The sequence below is a fragment of the Petaurus breviceps genome, unplaced genomic scaffold (genome assembly GCF_028583685.1).
Source record: "Petaurus breviceps papuanus isolate PSGF00001 unplaced genomic scaffold, PetGlider_PUasm1.0 41, whole genome shotgun sequence".
Taxonomy (NCBI): Eukaryota; Metazoa; Chordata; class Mammalia; order Diprotodontia; family Petauridae; genus Petaurus; species Petaurus breviceps.
In genome coordinates, this window is record NW_027186320.1 from 8,788,203 (window position 1) to 8,809,587 (window position 21,385).

Below are 21,385 nucleotides of genomic sequence, written 5' to 3' on the forward strand. Positions count from 1 at the left end.
CCTAGTAGCACAGAATAAAGAAAATTGTAAAAAGAGTAGAATGAAATAACACTGGAAGGGGAGATAGGAGCCAAGAAAAGGCCATTAAATTTGGCAGTTAAGAACTCATTCTTGTCCTGCAGCAAATATGTACAAATCAGGCTTTTGGATCAAAAGCTCCATCACAATAAATTGAGAAGTGCATTGGAGAAGAGCAGAGTCATTGATTGTAGTCTACCTGATACTTTGACTTTTATTATTATGTTAATATTGATGCTGTGGTGCTTTTTGTCCCCTCTCCTCCTCCCCCCCCACCCGCATACACATGCAATCCCTTGCCCCTCAAAAAAAATTGGAGAAGGAAAAGGAATCAAGGCATCCCTGGTTTTAATCATGTTTGGAAAGGGATAGGACTTCTGATCCATGGCAATACAGTACATGTTTTCTTTTTTTGTTTTTAACCTAGAGACAGTCACTATATTCATATCAGTATAAATGATTATAATTTATTCCCAAAGTTTGTAAGAATGGTATATAGTTTACAAAAATAGATATTACATCCATAATTTTGATTTTATCCTTTTTGTGTGAGCGTAATATTGAACACTTTATAACATTTCAATTTTACCAGTGTTAATGGTTAGGGTAAATGATAACTCAGAAATATTTTTGTGTGAATTAGTCTATTATTTGATTTTCCTCTGGAACAGGAGTAATACCTCAAGAGCACTGCATCCATGGTGTGAAATAATAGAGTATTGCAAGGGAGAGAAATATTATACATCAAGTATGAGCTACATCCAATAACGCTTCAGAGATTTCACAGGGTTTCTGAGGGCTAACCATGGTGACCGGAACTTGAGATTTTGATAAACAAATTTGCCTTATGTTATTGCTTCCTCTATTGGCCTTGTAACACCTTAATCTAGCAACTTATCACTCTGTAGAATTGAGAATTTTATAGAAACCATGATCTCTAAAATTGTAGCAGATAAATTTATATCTGCTACTATGGAAAAATTAGCTTGTCTAAAAGGAAGTTGTAACTTTTAGGTTCAAGTAAATTTTGTGATTGAAGTGATAATCTCATCCATGTACTTTTAATTATTTAGCCTTTGCTGCTTTGATGATAAATAATATATCATTATTAATACTTCTAATAATACACAGTAAATGAATGGAAATAGTTATACTTAAAAAATAATTATGCTTAAACTTAAACTTATCTTAACTTTAAAGTAGTTATACTTAAGTAAATTTCACTTAATGTAACAAGAAAAGTGAAATAGAATTTCTTATTTAATAATAGCTTTTATAACAAAAAATAACTATTAAGGGAAAATATACAATTTACCTAAGATTTAATGAAGTTCTTATAAATTTGGCATATTCTTATTTCCTTATCTCATTAGTAAAATTTTTCATTTGTATACAAAACAAAAAGCAAGATCAAAAGGCATTCTGCAGAGCATGAATATACAAAATATTCCTCAAATCATTTCAAGACTTTACTGAATTTCTAGCTATACCGTTTTTCCCCTGAATAACACTGATTTCCAGCCCATACTAACTGAATCCACTGAGTTGTTCAGTCCATCATTTGTGTAAGTCTATGTAAACACAAGCTACACAATATCAAGAAGCTAGAACTCCACGTGGAAGGGATCAGAATATCAAAATTTGCACCTGCCACCATTTTGATAATATTAATAACAGAAACCATTCATACTCCAACAGACATTGCAGCTTTTCTCCCAGCATCACCACATACTGAGAGATGCAGCACCTTAATAGAATACTACCTGAATGCCTGATTTTTGCAGCATTTACTGATAGTGGGTTTACCACAGTGTACTAAAGACTAGATTAGGTCAAGTGGCATATACATGACTCAACTTAATCCATTGCTTGGTTTTGTTGACTGATCTAACAAATATAATTGATTTTACATACACACACGCACACATGCACAAACACACACACAGGCTGGTAGATTGATTCATATTTATAAATAAAATTTTATTTGACTCTTCTTGTTATTAGTAAAAAATAATTATCAGGTGTGTATGTGACTGATACTCCTCTCCCTTCCTTCCTTCCTTATTTTCTTATTTCCTCCCTTCATTTTTTCCTTCCTTCCTTCCTTTTAAATCTCTGATTGCCTTCCCTAGCTCCTGGTTTCTCTATTTCTTTGCTATCCTCCACCATCCTTAGCTTCCTAGGAAACAGAAGACCCTCTGTTGCTGTCAGTGACTGAATGCCCTGAAAAGATTTTGGTTATTCATGTAGCTATACCATACAAAACCAATTCCCTTCAGGCTGTTCTCAATTTAGTATATGTAATAATGACTGGAGAATTCTAATATATGTCCTAGATATAAATATTGTCACTTGAAAATTTGTCATATGCATATTTAATAATAGGTACCCACTGTTGAAACTATACAATATGATGTATATCCAGGGAAAAGAAATGAGCACATATAATCCTGTTAAGCATACTTCCGGTAAACAGTTAATTACATGAAATATTTTGATGTTCAAAATTAATAATATTTGATTTCATTTGTAAGTAATTTCATGCAAATTATTTCAGTATACTTCTTAAATGATTAAACTTGCTAATTAAACCAGATTATATCTCAAATTATATATTTTTAAATTAACCAAAATTATATAGTCACCTTTGTGTGAAACATACAAACTTCCTTCCATTTCTAATATAAAACTTCTCAGGTGTACTTTGGAATACTTGAATTGAAAAAGTCATTTCCTTTTTTTTAAAAAAGCAATGGGGGTTAAGTAACTTGCTCAAGGTTACAAGGCCAGGTGTTTCTGGGTGGGTGAGCTAAGTGTCTGAGCCCAGATTCAATCCCAGGTCATCCCGACTCTGGGGCTGGTGCTCTTACTCACTGTGCTAAATGGCCGCCCCTCAAAAAAAGTCATTTCTTAAAGTAATCGAAGTCAAAAGACTTCACCTATCCATTATCCTATATTGTAATTGTATTTCAAAGTTTAAAAATAGACTTGAGTACTCCATAGAGAAATCTAGTTATCATCAAAGCTTGATTAAGCACTTAATATGTGCCAGAAATTGTGCTAAGTACTGAAGATAAAAAAAAAAATTCTACTTGCCTTCAAGAAACTTGCATTGAAGGGGGAGAAAATATGCAAAAAACCTATTTATATACAAAATATATACAATGTAAATGAAAAGTAATCTCAGAGGGTAGGCACTAGCAGTGTAATATGTAGGAGAATATCCCAGACATGGAGCATTGCTAGTAAGAAAGGCATAGAAGACAGGAGACCAATTGTCAGGTACAACAACATCAACAAAAAAGCCAGCAGAAAATTTGGGAGTAAAGCATAAGAAAACGAAGATGTTAAAAAATCCTAAATCCCAAGCATAGCATTTTATATTTGATTTCATTTTATTATGTAAAGGTGATAAGGCACCATTGGAGGATATTAAGTGGGGAAAGGGGGAATGTTTACATGATAAGATAAGTGCTTTAAGAAAACCACATTGGTAGATGACTACAGTATAGACTGAGGCAATGAGACTATGCAGAAAATTGTTATAATAGTCCAAAAATTATATGATGAAGTCTTGTAATAGTATGATGAGATAAATGTAGAGAAAAGGTTCATATACAGGAGATATTCTGAAGGTTGAATTGACAAGTCAACAACAAATCATTTATGTGAGGTAAGTACAAGTAAGGAGTTGAGAATGACACAGAGGTTTCAAGCTTGTGTTAATGGGAATGTGGAGGTGCCCTGGACAATAATACAAAAGTTGGGGGAAAGAGGATGTTTGGGCAGAAAGGTAATGTGTCATGTTTAAATTTCCCATTGGACACTGACTTTGCCATGTTTTTGGTGATAGGAGACTGGAGCTCAGGAGATTAGGATTGGATATGTCGATCTAGTAATATACTCTGTAGAAATGATAATTGAATCCACAACGAAGATGATGATATCACCAAATGAGACAGCAAAGAGAAAGAAGTGGAGGGGACCTGAGACAAGAGTCTTGAGTCACATTGATGGTTACTGGATGTGAACTGCAGAAACATGTAACAAAGGACACTGAGGGATGGTCAAAAAGGAGGAAACAGTATCAGGAGATATTGAAGTTATTTAAATCCAGATAGGAGAGAGGTCCAAGAAAAGAGGTAATCAACAGTACCAAAGTCTACAAAGAGCTTAAGGTGAATGAGAAGAGAAAAATTCACTAGATTTTTCCATTATGATGTCATGAATAACTTTGGAGAGAGAAAGTTGCAAGTGAACACTAAGATTATAATTCAGGTTTCAGACTGTTTAGAATCAAGAAGGTGATAAAGGGGAGACATTGAGTAATTGAGTACTAAAGGCTTTCTTAAACACTTTAACCATGAAAAAAAGGAAAGTGTTATGATATAGCAAGCAAGTAGGATTGAATTTAAGTGAGATTTTTGTTGTTTCTTTTTGGCTGTTTTTTTTAAGTTTTGGTTTTTCTTTTAATTAATTTATTTTTAATTTTCAACATTCACTTCCAGAAGATTTTGAGTTCCAAACTTTCTCCCCATCTTTCCCCTCTCCCCAGCCAAATAGAGTGTGCATTCCGGTTACTCCTTCCTCTAATGTGACGTCCCTTTTATCACACCCACCCCTCTTCTCTTATCCCCTTCCCTCCTATTTTCTTATAGGATAAGATAGATTTCTATAACACATTACCTGTATACTTATTTCCCAGTTGCATGTAAAAACAATTTTTAACATTTGTTTTTAATTTGAGTTCCATGTTCTCTCCCTTCCTCCCTCCCCACCCACCTTCGTTGAGAAGGCAAACAAATCTACATAGGTTATACATGTTCAGTTATACATGCACAACTCTTCCATAAAAGTCATGTTGTAAAAGACTACCTATCCCACTCTTTATTTATTATATTATTTCCTTTGACTTTGTCCCTCCTCAAAAGTATTTGTTTCTGATTACCCCCTCCTTCCATTTACCCTCCTTTCCATCATAACCCTGTCTTTTATTCCTTTCCCGCAGACTTTCCTGTAGGGTAAGATAGATTTTCGTACCCAATTGAGTGTTTTATGTTATTCTCTCCTTAAGCCAAATCTGATGAGAGCAAGGTTCTCTCATTACCTGTCACCTCCTACCTCTTCCCCTCCATTATAAAAACTTATTCTTGCCTCTTTTATGTAAGAAAATTTACCCCATTCTACCTCTTCCTTTCTCTTTCTCCAAGTAGATTCCTCTCTCACTGCTTAATTTATTTTCTTTTATTTTTAGACATTATCCCTTAATATTCACTTCACCCTTGGTCCTCTGTGTGTGTTTGTGCATATACAAACACAGATGCACATGTGTGCATGAATGTATATGTGTATATATGCATGCATATATGTGTATGTGTGTGTTATGTGTATGTGTGTATATATTCCCTCCAAGTATCCTAGTAGTGGGTATGATCTTATGAGTTACAAATATCATCTTTCCATGTAGGAATAGGAATATAAACAGTTGGACTTTAATAAATCCCTTATGATTTCTCTTTCTTATTTGCCTTTTTAATGCTTCTCTTGATTTTTGTATTTGAAAGTCATGTTTTATGTTCAACTCTGGTCTTTTCATTAAGAATGATTGAAAGTCTTTTTAATGGCAAGCAAAGAAGTACTTAGCCCCTTGTTTCAGCTATTTAATTATTTAGCACCTAGTTTCAGTTCAAGTTTCTTTTGAGCCTTGCCCATGATTATATTAAGTATTTGTTAAGAAACAGAACTTTTGAACCACTCAGTAGGAGGAACTTCCTGGTACAACAGGAAGGGTCAGAACAGGGGGAAGCTGATGACCATATATAAGGAGAAGCCCAAGCTGGGAAAGAGCAGAATTGAGAAAAGTACACTTGTGGTGGCAGAGTTGAAAAGGAGAAAACTTGTGGTATCCCAGCACTCTGTTTCTCTTTTCTATCTGTGTTGATTTTTGTTTGTAATACTTTGTACAGAAGCCCTGAAACCTTACTGGAAGCCCTGACAGAGTTTTTTCTTGTTGTCTGTTTACAGATGTCCTGGAGGAGGGTTTCTGAGGTCCTGGGACTATACACTCAATTTACATTGATTTCTCAGACTTTGTTAGTGGGTCTGTGTTGATTTCTCAGGCAGATAGTGAATTTATAATGGTGCTGGCGATGTGCATGAATGTTGTTTTGGCTGTGTTAAGCTTTGTCTTCCTAGGAATAGAAACTGTGGAGGACTTGAGGTAGACTGGATACTGTGAGTTTCAATATGGAACAGGAGTTGGACAAGGAGCTCAATGAGGAGCTGAGAGCTGCCTGCCTGTGAATCCAGGTGATAACTGGGCAGATTCAGGTAGGAGCTGAACCCATGGAAGAGGAACCATGATATTTGGGAGCCAGCCTCAAGTCAAGATGAAAAGACCTCTCCTTGGGTACTTAGTGCTGACTGAGAAGATCATGATTTACTGTGACCTAGGGGTGGAAAACTTTGACCTTTGTACTTTGTGCCCCTTGAGGAGGCTTGCTACTGAAGGCTGACTGAGTTAAGGACTTACTGAATGATTGTACTTTGTGTCACTTAAGGAGGTTCGTTAAGGATGGTTGAGTTAAGGATTTACTGAATGATGTCTTTTGTTTAAAACTATGTGGCCACTTTGGTGAAAATTATGTGGTCACTTTAGTGATAAGTTGTTATGTTATAACATTGTGAATGGTGTACTTTGGTTTCTGTGAATGTTTTTCTTTAGTTTACTGCTGAATAAATAGAGAGTTCACTATACTGTGTGATCAGAACCTTAAAGCTGTTCACAGCAGCAGTTCTCTGGAAAGATGATCATGCTTGGCTTTATAGTTTTCTATTTCATTGAATTTCTATTTTTTTTCCCTGAAGGATTATGCTCAGTTTTGCTGGGTAGGTGACTCTTGGTTTTAATCCTATCTTCCTTGATCTCCAGAAAATAATATTCCAGGCCCTCCAATCCCTTAATGTAGAAGCTGCTAAATCTTCTCTTATTCTGATTGTGTTTCCACAATACTAGAACTGTTTCTTTCTGACTGCTTGCAATATTTTCTTCTTGACCTGGGAACTCTGGAATTTAACTACAATATTCCTAGGAGTTTTTCTTTGGGGATCTCTTTTAGGAGGTGATTGGTGGATTTTTACAATTTCTATTTTCTCCTCTGATTATAGAATATCAAGGCAGTTTTTCTTGATAATTTCTTGAAAGGTGATGTCTAGGCTCTTTTTTTGATCACAGTTTTCAGGTAGTGTAATAATTTTTTTTATTTATCTCTCCTGGATCTGTTTTCCAGGTTAGTTATTTTTTCGAGTGAAATATTTCACATTGTCTTCTATTTTTATTCATATTTTTATTCTTTTGGCTTTGTTTTTATAATTTCTTGATTTCTCATAAAGCCATTAGTTTCCATTTGCTCTATTCAAATTTTTTAAGCAATTGGGGTTAAGTTCCATTCAAATTTTTAAGGAATAATTTTCTTCAGTGATATTTTTAACTTCCTTTTCCATTTGGCCAATTTTGCTTTTTAAGACATTCTTCTCCTCATTGTCTGTTTGGACCTCTTCTCTCAGACTGGTTCAATAGAACTTTCCTGTTGAGTTTCCAGGTTGTCTTGGGCTGGATTTTTTCACTCTGTCATTTTGTGGGTTCTGCTGTGCTAGAATTTGTGTAGGGTCATTTTTACAGGTTTTGGGGGGACTCAAGGAAGTCCCTGCTTTTACTCTGCCAGGTTGGCTCCACCCCTTGTTTGTTTATTCTTAAGAATGAGATGTGTTTGTAGGCATCAGGAATTGGGCCAGCACATAGAAAGAAAGTTTTAAAAATTTAAAATGTGTTTATGCTAGAGAGTGTAATGTATTAAAGAAAACAGAATGGTGAAGGGTGCATGTTGAAGTCTTTAACAAGGAGAAGGACCTCCTATTCATGTGATACAAGTGTGAATGAAGAATACTGTGGGAAATGACTAATGTAAGATAATAAAAAGAGGAGAATGGGAATGGCCTCAATGTTTTTTGTTGATGTATGAAGCAAGGTCCTCAGGAAATTCCATAAGAAGGTTGGAGAAGGTTAAAATATTTGGAATAGTTACTGTGGTGTGAGAGATACTAATTTGACATTATTTTAAAAAATAACAATCGTGTTGTTTCTAATAAGCATTTTCTTCATATTGTCCAGCTTCATGGGAGTAATCCAAGGTTCTGCTTTGTCAGGGCATGATCAGTGAAACGCAAGAAAATCAAAGGACTTGAGTGTAAAAGAGAATGAAGAGTTGAAGTATACTTGCTGTTTTTTTTTAATTTCATACTTAAAATGAAAGACAGTATTTTGTAAGAGTTCTCAAGACATAGTTCTAGAAGGTACATACAGAATTTCAAGTATATTCTTGAAATATTTTTGTGAAATTGTGAAAGTGAATTGCTATTTATTAGGACAGTTTTATAATACTTATCTAGTGCAGAGATACATTTGATTTAGTAAGTGCTAATTTTCACTTTGTAGAATCACCTTCCTCTTGATTAGGTAGGGATCCTAAAGGTATTCCAGATTCCATTTACATATATTAAAATTGTCAGGCACATTTCCACTAAAACACCACTCTAGGAATATTATCAGGACAAAAAAAGAAATTCAGTTAAAGACATCCTTGTTCCCTTATTATCAGGAAGATAAGATGAATAATCTTTCTTCACACTTGTATTTTTCCTCAAATAATATTTTATCAACTTGTATTAGACTACTCTTGTTTTTTACAACTGCCAGCACTAAAAGAATATTGAATAATGAACACATATCCTCTCTAATTTGGTTTGTCACCCTAATCTAATTTGTCACCCTATCAATAGGTACTACATATCTGACAATTCTTCAGACTTGTGATCACTAGAGAAAGTCTTCTTGCTTGGCAACCTTAGTCATCTGACTTATCTCCAATATAAGTTTTTCCTTGTGATGTTATGTCAGACTGTTGTGTATGCAATAGGATCTCATTCTTTGAATGATTTTGAGGGTAGGATTACAAATGTAATCTTTTCATTCACTGGGAAGCCTCTGGTAAAATTTTATACAAAGTTCAAAAATGAATGTAGAGTGGTATATGAACCAAGAGAGGAGTTATGTTGAATTTTATTTTAAAAATCAATATTTAAAATGTTTAAATAATTAACCTTTCAAATGTGTGTATGAGTTTGTAGCATTTATTCTAAATTTTGTCATCTTAAATCTACACTAAGGTTTTGGGGAAACTATATATATGTACATACATATACACATATATGTGTTTTCACATATGTGTATATGTATATCATGTATATATGGGTATGTGTATCTATAAATACACAGAAATGTATCTATATACTTATAGACATGTGTATAGAGAGGTATGTATGTATGTGTGTATATGTGTATATACACATATGTATAGACAGCGTCATATCCAGCATTGATTCAGAACTGCCTATTATTTCCCATTGGTAAGCAAGTTTATGATGGATAAAGTTGATATGCAAAAAAGAAATTCCCATATGACCCTAAAATTCAAATTCATAGGTAGATATAGATACACAAAAACACACAAACTTGCTCATGTACATGCATTCATGCATATGGATTTTAGGATCATACTAAAATTATATAAATATATACATATATGTTTACATATATCCATAATATATCTACACATGAACCCATAGTATACATGTATATACATGAAGAAGCATACATGCAAGCATGTATCTATATGAATATATTTATATGCAAAATATGTTTATATAAATATATTTGCCTTATCTAGCCTTTGAAAATCTAGCTAGATACATATTTTTAAATAAAACTTTAAAAGACCTTATGTCCTATGAAATTTTCAGACCCTCAGCAATGATTTTTTTTATTAAGGAGATATAAAATAGGATAATAGAATTTTATTATGTGAAAGGGTCCTTGGAAATTAGCAAATTCAGTCTTCTGATTTTATACCTGAGTGGAGTGACGTGTGTTACTTAAGGTCAAATAGCTAGGTAGCAGCAGAGCAAGATTATAATCCAAGTGCTCTGATTCCTAATCATAATCCTGTGTGTGTGTGGGTGTGTGCGTGTCCTACTTTTCAATGTCTTTTCTTTCTTTTTTAACTTTTTATTTAGTTTTTAAAGTCATGGAATAAAATTAGCTTTTCCTTAATGTAGTATAATTTGAAAAAAGATTATTGCTCATTAAACTACAAATCTGTTATACACAACATGCTATTCCTTTTAAATGATAATAAAGTTATCAAGTAAATTTCTTTTTTTACCTTTTATTCTTCCCACCTCCCCAAGATGACTATCATTAGATACAAATCTATTGATATCAATCTATCTACACACATATATGTGGGTTATGTAAAATTATTTATACTTCTATTTAGCAGTTCTTCTCTGGATGCAAATAGCTTTTTTCTATAACACACAAGACTTCTATTGTAAACAGATAATAGCTAGGACCACAAACTTATCTGGAATATATAAAGCACATCAAGAAACACTATTATACCTTGTCAACAAATATAAAACTTTAAAAGCCATTAAAAATAGAGCAGCGAGTTATTTGACAGCAGTACTTGACTTTCTCAATCTCTAGAATTTTTTTTAAAAAACAAATATAACTCCAAGCCTGTTTTGGAAGCAGCCTTTCAATCTCACCAAGACCTTCCCAGTGGTGCTGTGGATCCAGTTTGTACTGGAATTAAAGAGCTGATTGTTAGATTTTCATTTTGAGCATTTACACCTCTGAAATTAGTAAACAGTACAAATCAGGCTTGAAGTTGTGTTTTTTTCTTATTATCTAGTCTTAATAAAGTGATAGAGAAAATGTTAAATGCAAACTAATCTTTAAAAATGTCATTTATCTGAGCTAATGCAAAATGAAATGTACTGGGTACAAAGTAATAGAAATATTGTAAAATGATCAGCTGTGAATGACTCAGCTGTTTGTTCTCAGCAATTCAATGATCCAAGGAACCTCTAAAGGATTTATGGTGAAAAATTCTATTGATTCTCAGAAAAAGAACTGATAGTGTCTGAATACATATTGAAGCATACTTTTTTTTACTTTATTTTTCTTGGCTTTTTTGTCTATTTTTCCTTCACAACATAATTATTATGTATGCTTTGCATGACTGTGTACGCATAACCTATATCAACTTTCTTGCCTTCTCTTGGGGGGGCAGTATTGGTGAGGGGGAAAAGTGAGAGATTTTGGAACTCAAATTTTTAAAAAACAAATGTTAAAAATAGGTTTTACATGTAGCTGGGGAAACATAAAAGACTATATAAATCAAAACAAAAAAAGAAAAAAATGTCATGTATCCATTTATTTTTCCAGAGAGCCCAGTGTTGAATATTTACCAGCACACTGCTGGACTTGGCAGAATTCTCACCCTATTGATTTTGTTTGGGGCAAGCCATGTTCATCTCTACAGAACAGTAGGGAAGAGGAGAAAAAAGTAATAAAATTTAAGAGTGTACTATTACAGATTTCTGAACATAACTTTGAGGGCAGTTTAACTGCAATCAGATTTTTAGAACCCAGCTATGCCCCTAAGAATCCAAATTAAGTAATTGCAAAATCCCTGAACCTGGAAAAAAAATAGTACATATCCCTAGTTGAAATCCCAACTGCCAGGTCTATGGAATGAACCATTCTATAGGAATTGGAAATAAATAAAATCTTTTGCATTCTTTTAAAAGAAAATATGGAGTTTTGGAGTCAGATTTTTCAAGACAAATAAAACCAAAAAATACTGCTTTAATAGAATTTTTACAAAAAGGAATTCTCTCAATTACTTTTCTAGGGAAAGAATGAAATAGCAAAAATAATTCCATCCCAAAATGACAGATTATTGTTGACTGAGAATTTTTTTAAAAAACTAAAAAAAAACTGTCATAATGTACTAATTCCATGCACTCCTTAGAAGACTTGCCTTACCAAATATTGTGTTTAATTTTTAATCATGATATCTGTAATAAGAATGTAAATTTTGAAGATCTTCCCTGCCCCTAGTCTAATGTGCACCTGAAGCCTGGGGTGGGAGGCTTGTTTTTCAGTGGATACTTCTTGATTGGCCAGTGAGTCAATAAGGTTGTTACATTCTCTAAGCCAGGAGAAGGCTATATAAGCCCTGATGTGTAGCTTTGTTTTGGGACTCACTTTGAGAAGTATTCTGTGATTTGATCTGAATTCTGGGAAGCCGTTGTTGAGAGTCCCCCGGCTTTGAAAAACCCAGAATGTGGAAACCCAGATGTTGACTGGGTATGGATGTAATGGTTGGACAGTTTGGAAATCTGTCTACTTGATGTTTCTGTCTTGATAATTATGCCTGTATACTTTGAGGTTCAGGGTGCTGACCTTTTCTCCTGAACAAGGTAAACGATATATGTCTGACTGATTAAAGTAAGCTTGTTAACCCATTTTGAGTTGCTTTCCTTTAACAAAGCAGATCCAAGAACCTGTGTGAGCAGGCACCCTGGGGACACTGGGGTGCTTGCCGCTACAATATCATAATTCTCCAACTAAAACTTGTATAAGGAGATCATGACTATGTCTATTTTCCTGTATGACTCATTTGGAAATGTTATTTTTACTTATTTGAATCATTTCCTCATTTAGTTACAGCAAAATCATATTAAATTTTGTCTGTATAAGCTATTTTAAAGAGTTTAAAGAAAGAAAATAAAGGCAAGAATATTTTCCTATGTGGTATATGGAACCAAGATGAGTGTTTCTAACAACATTGATTACAAGAATTGCTCACACTTCTGTAGCACTTTAAGGTTTATAAAATCAGTTTTCGCCTAACCATACTATGGTTATTCAGATTATACCCATTTTACAGGTAAGAAAACATAGGTAGAGAAAACTTAACTTACTTCTCCAAAGTCACACATCTAGTAATAGTCTAGATATGAACCTAGGACTTTATCTTATGATTTTTAAATCTAAAACATTTTTACTGTCATGGTATTATTTGGTGAATTACATTAGAGTAACATACCTGATAAGTTCTAGAATTATGAACACTAATGACTAAACCAGGAAAATGACAGACTTTTTGACTTTAGGCTTCGGAATTTGTTAAACTTGAGAGTTGAAGCATAACAGCAATTTTCTGTTCATATTAGTGGTGAATGAGAAACATCATGGTGCACTGAACAGAGAGTAGACTGGTTCAAATCTTCCATCTGACAGTAGCTTTTCAAACCTTGGCAAGTCAATTCACAGTGCCATAGGGCTCTAGGCACTTCTTTTAAGATCATTACTTGCAAAGAAAAATACAGAAACTACGTTTTTAGAGGCTATTTGCTTATCCCAGAATTCCTTGTATCAAGAAAATAACAAATCCATTAACTGTATCTACAGACTATGGTGGAGGAAAAGTGCAATGAAAGCTATCATTGCTTTAAAGAGTCCTGGCTATTTTTTTTTATTTTGTGCAAATGATCATATCCCACTAGTTGACTTTCTGTAACACAGCTAAGTGGAGGTTCAGGAGGCTTAGATTAAGCATGTGTAAAATTTTAGCAAAATATGAAAACAAGGCCTCATTAAAGCATATTTTATAAAAACTGGTTCAAGATCTGGACCTTCATCAGCCTCCATCTGGAATTTTGTGTTCAGTTCTGAGAATGACATTCTGAGATGGACAGTGAAAAAATGGGAGAATGTAGAGGAGGGCAAATGGGATAGTGAAGGATCTTTTATATATGGATGTGGTTAGCTTGAAGGATCCAGATATGTTTAGCCCAAGGAAAAGAAGATTTTAGGGGAGGCATGATACCTAACTTTAAATATTTGATGAATTAACCTGTGGGGGAAGGACTATGGTTATTGGAGTTAGAGGGCTGAACCAAGAGCAATGAATGGAAATTCCAAAATGGCAAAATGAAATTTGTTATAATTGGGATTCATTTTGTGTATGTAGTAGATAAGATGGTTCTGTGGTTGCTCAAGTTCTGTGATTTCTCAATTCTATGAAATAACACTTTAATATACAAAATACATTTTACACGTATAAACTCCCAATAGCTCTTTGAGAAAGATACTACATGCATTATTAGCCCTAGTCTAGAGATGAGGAAACAGAAAATGAGTTGTCTAACTCAACTAAAAATCTATTGACAGTGAGATTTGAAGTCCTGACTCTAAGCTTTGCTACTTCTTGGACCACCAACAATAACATGTTGTGAGTTGAACTTATATACCTGCTGAGGTTCCTTCCAGCTTTCAAATCCTGTGATTCTCTTAGGCAATCTGATTACCCTTTTCTTTTTCCTCAACTACAGACCTGAGCTCAGGAAAGAGGCCAGAGATCAGTATAGATAAACAAGACATCTACCTAAAGATGATCATTTAATCCATGGATCTGGTATGATGACCAAATGAGAGTATAATAAGAGATGAGAATTCCTAGAACAGGTATATAAAGTAAACAGAATAGAATAAAAAGAATACAGCATTTTCCCGCACAAAGTGTCCAAAGATATAAGGCAAAAAAAACATACTGGCTTTCTTATTCTTTCCTTCCTCCTCCAACTCAGACATCAATATGGAAATAGAATTTCTATGAATGATTAATGGCTGTTAGATGATTAGTTAATGATTAACATCAAATGAACATTTGGTATACAACAACGAATCTCTCTGGTTAGTATTCCCTGTTTTTCTATATGAGGATATTTTTTTTTTATTACTAAGCATTGTCTCAATACTTATGAATGCCTGCTAAAGTTAGGGTTTTTTTGTTTCTTTTTTTTATTTGCAGACACTATCCATCTTCGTGTTCCTGAATCCTCCCCAGTTGGCACAGCCATTGGCAGTGTGAAAGCAACAGATGCTGACACTGGAAAAAATGCAGAAATAGAATATAGAATTATTGATGGAGATGGAACTGATATGTTTGACATCATAACTCAACAGGACACCCAGGAAGGCATCCTTACTGTGAAAAAGGTGCACATGTTCAGTATTAATCAAGTGCCTAGTAGTTTAGGGAGTAGGGTATAAAATACATTCAGTGCTCATGGAAGCTCTATGAATTCAAAAGGCTGTAATGGGATTTGAACATTTGATGTTGTATTCAAAATATGTTTGACACAATTCAAGAAAGACAGTGTCAGTGGACTCCTTTAAAAGAAAAACGGCTTTGACCAAAGGATATGCTGATGAAATAAATGAAACTAAAGCATTTGATAAATTATTAAAGACAGTTGAGCCATTTCCCCTTTCTATTTTCATGGTACTGGTTCATATAATGTAGGTTCGTAATAGACACATGGTATCATGGTGGATAGAGTGCTGGGCCTGGAGTAAGGAAGATTTATCTCCCTAACTTTGAATGTGGTCCCAGATATTTACTAGCTGTATAATGCAGGGTAAAGTCATTTAACCCTGTTTTTGCCTGTTTCTTCATCTGTAAAATGAGCTGGAGAAGGAAATGGCAAACCACTCCGGTATCTTTGCCAAGAAAATCCCAAATAGGTTCACAAAGAGTGAGACACAACTGAAAATAACTGCACTAAAGTGTTATTTTTTCATAAGTGAATGTGATTTATTGGACTAAGATAAGAACAGAGCATCACAACTAAGAGAGTCAGAGGGGAAAAGCACAACACCATTCCTGATGCATGAAATAATAATCAGAATGGGTAATAAAACCAGATTAACAGCATAAATTGAAGAAAAACATAATTATTTCAATTTCTTATGTGATATGGATTAAGTTTTTTAGCTATTGTGATCTTGAATCCCATAGAAATGCTATCAAGTGCCTTATATACAGTAAACACTTAGGAAGTGTTGATTGAAATAGCATTTAATTGAGCCCAGTGTAAAACTATTTGTATCAGTGGCATTTTAGGGCAGACCTAGTTTTGTCCATAAAACCTATGTGGGTTAAACAAAAGAGAAAAAGAAATAAGGTCATTCAGTTTAAAATGAATAAAACATATAGCTTCAAACTGAGATGATACAAAGGGAAATATATAACTTCTTAGAATATAATAGTAAGTATATAACTATGAATCAGCAACCTACTAGCCTTTATTTAAAAAAAAAAAAGGATGTATCTTTAAAAAGCCAAAGAAAAGACCTGGCCAGAAGTTGAGTGGGAACAGGGGTATGGGTGAAACAGAGAAATATGGAATGCAATCCTCTCAAATTTCTGGATACAATTACTTAGCTTTTATTTTGTACTTGTAATAGCCAAAAAATGTCAAGATTAGAGTTTCCCTTTTTGTTTCAACAAATTTTCTAATTATGATATGATCCCTAAAATATTTTTATAAAAGTATTTTCTTGAAATATTCCATTGTAGTTTACAAAACATGTCACAAAACACATTAGACTTTTCAAATTGAATAGAACTATGGGAGTGCTTTAAAAATTCAATTATTGGCTGTGTGACCCTGGGCAAGTCACTCAACCCTGATTGCCTCACCAAAAATAATTAGTAGACCATGATGATTTTCATACTCAATTACTCTAGTGTTTGTTCATTATAGTCATTGGAGAAGGAATCTAGGAATTGTGTTCCCAGTGTAGTAGATAAAGGCCTCCTTTAGTTGAAATATTTCATCAAAGGTTTTGCGGCTGCGTACTGCCTATTAGTCAAAAGAGGAAGCATGTTTTTAAGTTGATCCGTTGGATTACACTTTTGTTTTCTCTAGTTTGCCTCCACTGACTATACAGAAAACTCAGAAAATCTCTGTGTAAGAGTGTGGGTACGTGTGCACATGGTGTATGGGGTTTGCTTTCACAACAGAGTGCTGTATTGATTTTCCTGGACTTATTGAAAGGGACTCACTATCACAAAAACCAAATGCAATAAACATACTTCGCTGTTTCATTCATCTGTGGCATTTTGCTACAATATTTTGTTTCCTAACACCAGGAGGTACGAGCTTCTAAATTTTCCCTACATTACTTGCGATAAGATGCTGGGGGTCAGGAGTGCATTAGTCAAATTAAGAAAACATAAATAAAACCATGCATGCTTTTATGGAAATGTGGATAGGGACCCAAATGTGTGATTTCATTGTTAGGCCAAATATTTAGGTGAGGAATCTCCCATTACAAACATGAATTGGCATAACATATCTACTACTTTAGTTTTAGAGCGTTGCCCAGAATATTAGATATTTATACTAGATAGACCAGGCATATCAATTGATACAGTGCATTTTAAAAAAATCTTTTACTATTATTTTTCTTAAGTGCACATTATTTTTTTTAATGGAGGCATTTACATTTTAATTTGAAATACATTTTTATCCTATGATCCCTATTTTCTTTGCCTATAAATAACAAATAAAATGGGCTGCATCCATTAACACAAATTTAAGATTTTAAGGTATTCTTAAATTCAGATCTTTGTAGTATATTAAGTGACTTGGTCACATAGCCAATAGATGTCAGAAGTGAGACTTTGAACACAGGTCTCCCTGATTCTGAGGCCAGCTCCCTATACACTATAATACACTGCCTCAATAAAAATAAGAAAAAAAAGACCACAAGAAAATGGAATTTTATATTACATTTGGGTCTGAATTCTTTCTAGGTGGCATCATTTTTAATTAAAGTAGATTCATTTAGTATCTTTCAACATTTGCACAAGATCTAAAATAAAAACAAATTTATTTTATTTTTAAGCATTATAAATTAAGCATATTCATTCTTTATTAGAATAAGGATTTAATTATAACTATGATACATATAAATGCATATTATCTGAACAAGGTAATTCTTTGTTCAGATTTAGAATTCCATAAATATTTTCAATGCAAACCTAATCCTGTACATTGATTTAAAAATCATCATTTGACTTAGAGGAAAAGGATATTTTTTTTTCCTGCTCTATCTCAATGACATTTCTTTCTACAGCCTCTTGATTATGAAAGCCGAAGACTTTATACTCTGAAGGTTGAGGCAGAAAACACTCATGTGGATCCACGTTTCTATTACCTTGGACCTTTTAAAGATACTACCATTGTGAAGATATCTGTAGAGGATGTGGATGAGCCCCCAGTTTTCAGTAGATCCTCTTACCTATTTGAAGTCCATGAAGATATCGAAGTGGGTACCATCATTGGTACTGTGATGGCAAGAGATCCAGATTCTGCTTCTAGCCCCATTAGGTATTTACATCCTATTTTAAATTATCTCCTAATATCCCTGGTGTTGTTGATGAACTTCTGACATTCTGTTCAACAAGTTTCATAAAAAACATAATCTCCTGGGAGAACTGTCTATCCCATGTTAGAGCAGAATGAGGGAAACAAGTGCATCCCTACTTTATTTAATCTCATAGTTCAATTTAGCTAAACCTTTTATTAAATTTTCTGAGAATTTAATAGAACTTTTACAAATTCAATGGCACCAATATTTTATGACTCTTATTTCCTTCAAATCAGAGCTCTTCATGGAATTTTTTAAAACTAATATGTGTAGTTGTCTCCCCCTTCATTCTGTCAGTCAAGTAGATTGGGATCAGACTGTCCCCTCCCTGTCCCTCACCCATTCTCCACTAACAGCCTAGGCTTTTCATTGTTAGTCTCATTTTTCTTCTCTGTCTTTAAAGGCTTATATCCTGTTTTTCTACTAAAATGCCCCTCTGATATCTAATCATGATGTAGAAGTTGTCATATAATCTCAGAGCTGGAAGGAACCTTGTGGGTACAATAGAGTTAATAACTAAAACAAGAGAAGCCCTTCTACAATATATGTAACAAATGCTCATTAATCCTTTGCTTGAAGAAAACCTTCAATGAGAAGACTCTTCACTCTATAGACACCCATTCCACTTTGGGATTGTTCTTATGGTTAGGATGATTTTCTTTCCCTGAACCCTAAATCTATCTTTCTGCAAATTTCATCCATTGCTCTTCATTCATTCTGGCCTCTTTGACTAAAGACAGTTCAAAATTATTTTCCATGTAATGGCCCCTCAAATACTTGAAGACTTCTATCATCTTGACTTTGCTATTTGGTAACTGTGTAACCCAGGGACAGTATCTTTAAGTCTCTGGGTCACAGGGTCTTTATCTGTAAAGTGGGAATGGGCACTGAAATTGGATTTAAGTTCAAATTTTAGCTTTGGTATTTAATAGCTTTGTGATTTTTGGACTTCCACTTTCACCTCCATCACAATTCCAGCTCAACTAGTTTGTCTCAGGTGAAAATATTTCGACTTTAGACGCTTAATCTCATCATTGTCGAAGAGGTATGATTAAGATTCAAAGCATTGAGTAATTTTTACTAGATAAAATCAAGTATCAAGCTGCCAACTCATATCAGCTCACAAGTGTCAGTTGCAGTTTCCATGTGAGGAAAAACTGATTCATATAAAATTTAAAAGTGTGTTATGCATTCTTTTTTTTTCAGGGGAACGTGTTGTAAATTGGTTTTCACCTTTGGTAAAATATTCAGAGGCAGAAAGGGAAATAGTAACTAGGTCTCATAAATTAAAGTCCAGACCTCTCATTTGTAGCCTATAAAAATATTTTATACTTGATAAAGTATCTATATTTTTGCTGAATAAACTAGTAGCTGACAGACAAACTTGCACAAATTTCTAAATATTTTGTCACCTACTTAGAAACATACCATTCCTCTATGGTAATGACAAGTGTATAACTGACTTCCTCTATCTCCCCTATTTATAAACCTTGAGGGGCTGGGGGGGGAGGGGGGCACGCCTTGCGGGGTCCAATCATGTTCTTTCCTGAGTACATCATATGAGACAAAGGAGCAAAGTCCTTCACGGAAGTCCTTTAGGCACTGCCACCTAGAGTGTTACTCTTGAGTCACTATTCCCGAAACTTCCTTGTCCCTGCTTCGTTAACCCCCAGGCAAAGCTGTCCCAACAACGTTCCTCAGAAAGCCACGTGCACCCCCTCCGGCCGCCACCCCACCACAGGATATGTGGGAGCCAATTGCGCACTCTCCCGAGTTCAGGGCAAAGGAGTATATGTTAAGAGGAGTCCGTGTTTATGGGGCACGCTCAATGCCACATTGGCCTTTCCCGACCCAACAGAGTCGGCCCCCACGGCCCTGAGCTCAATGCCATGTCGGCCTTTACCTCCCGGCAGAGTCGGCCTCCACATCTCCAAGCTCCTGCTTCTCAGAGGTCATGTGCACCCCCTCCAACATCTTGTGACTGCTGCAATGTCTCTCACACTCGCAGCTCTATCACAGTAGCATTAATAGTCAATAAGCATTTATTAAACAACTACCTTGTGTCAGACACCATGATAAATGCTAGAGATAGAAATACCAAAAGAAGAAAGACAATCCTGCTCTCAAGGAACTTATGATGTAATAAGGAAAGATAACACAAAAAAAAAGGTAAAGGGGGACAGGTAGGAAGGTACCAGCACCAGGGAATGATGCAGAATTTCCAAGTATTCTACAATAATGAGGTTCCTGGGGACATAATGGAAAAATTAATTGATATAACTAGAATTCATGTCTCCTGACTTCTAGTCCAGTGAACTTTCCATTCTACTTCAGGATTTAAGTCAAGTGGTAAGAAATACTTAATATTTAGTGTTGACTCCTGGAAAATGCTTTCCAAAATTAATACTTTAAAAAATTGGTATTGATGCTTGCCCAATCTATGGCAAATTCATAAAATATTCATAAATTCACTTTATTCAGCATTCAAAATATGCTTGTTAATGACTGATAATAAAATATAATATGAGCAAAGGAAATAGCATAGTAGAAAAAAATCCAGGCTCAAAATTAGGAAGACCTCAGGACAAGTCCCATATCTTATACACTGGATATGTGACCCAGGGCAAGTTAATTAAATTCTCAGTATACCAGGCAATTCTCTAAGATTAAAAGTTGGAGATTATAGTAGCCTATCTACATTTATAGAGAAATTTTTCTCACCTGGATTTCCTTGCACCAATGAAATCCTAAATTAAGACTAAATTAAATCCCAACAAAGACTAACAGTACAGGGAGCAGAAAGAGCATGAGATTGAAAAACTAGTATGAATCATAGCACCTGTGATTCAGACTGAACTATATCCTTTTATGGTTTTGTCACTAACTTATGGTGTGACCCCAGGCAATATATTTAACTTCTCTGGGATTCAGTTTCCTCATCTTTAAAATTAGAGGGTTGGTATAGACATCTCTGAGGTTCCTTCTAACCAACTCTAAAATAAAATTCTTGACAGGTCTAGCAAATCAGTGAAAAATGTCCTACTTAATTTCCCCAAGTGTGTACTTCCCTGCTATTTGTGATATTTCCCTGCAGACACAGAAAATTGTACAAAATTATATTTTGCTATGGAAATCAAAAATCATATGAAGCATTGATGATTTCAGTTAAAA

The 21,385-nt window shown here is 34.4% G+C and overlaps 1 protein-coding gene across 2 annotated transcripts in view; it reads left to right on the forward strand.

Moving 5' to 3' along the window:
- LOC138171080 (cadherin-10) overlaps positions 1-21,385 on the forward strand; it is a 313,231-nt gene that overhangs the window by 254,261 nt on the left and 37,585 nt on the right. For both annotated transcript variants that reach the window (XM_069100488.1, XM_069100487.1), the window contains 2 exons: positions 14,805-14,992; positions 17,921-18,174. In XM_069100488.1, coding sequence (XP_068956589.1) covers positions 14,805-14,992; positions 17,921-18,174 — 442 coding nt within the window. The remainder of the gene's footprint in view (positions 1-14,804; positions 14,993-17,920; positions 18,175-21,385) is intronic.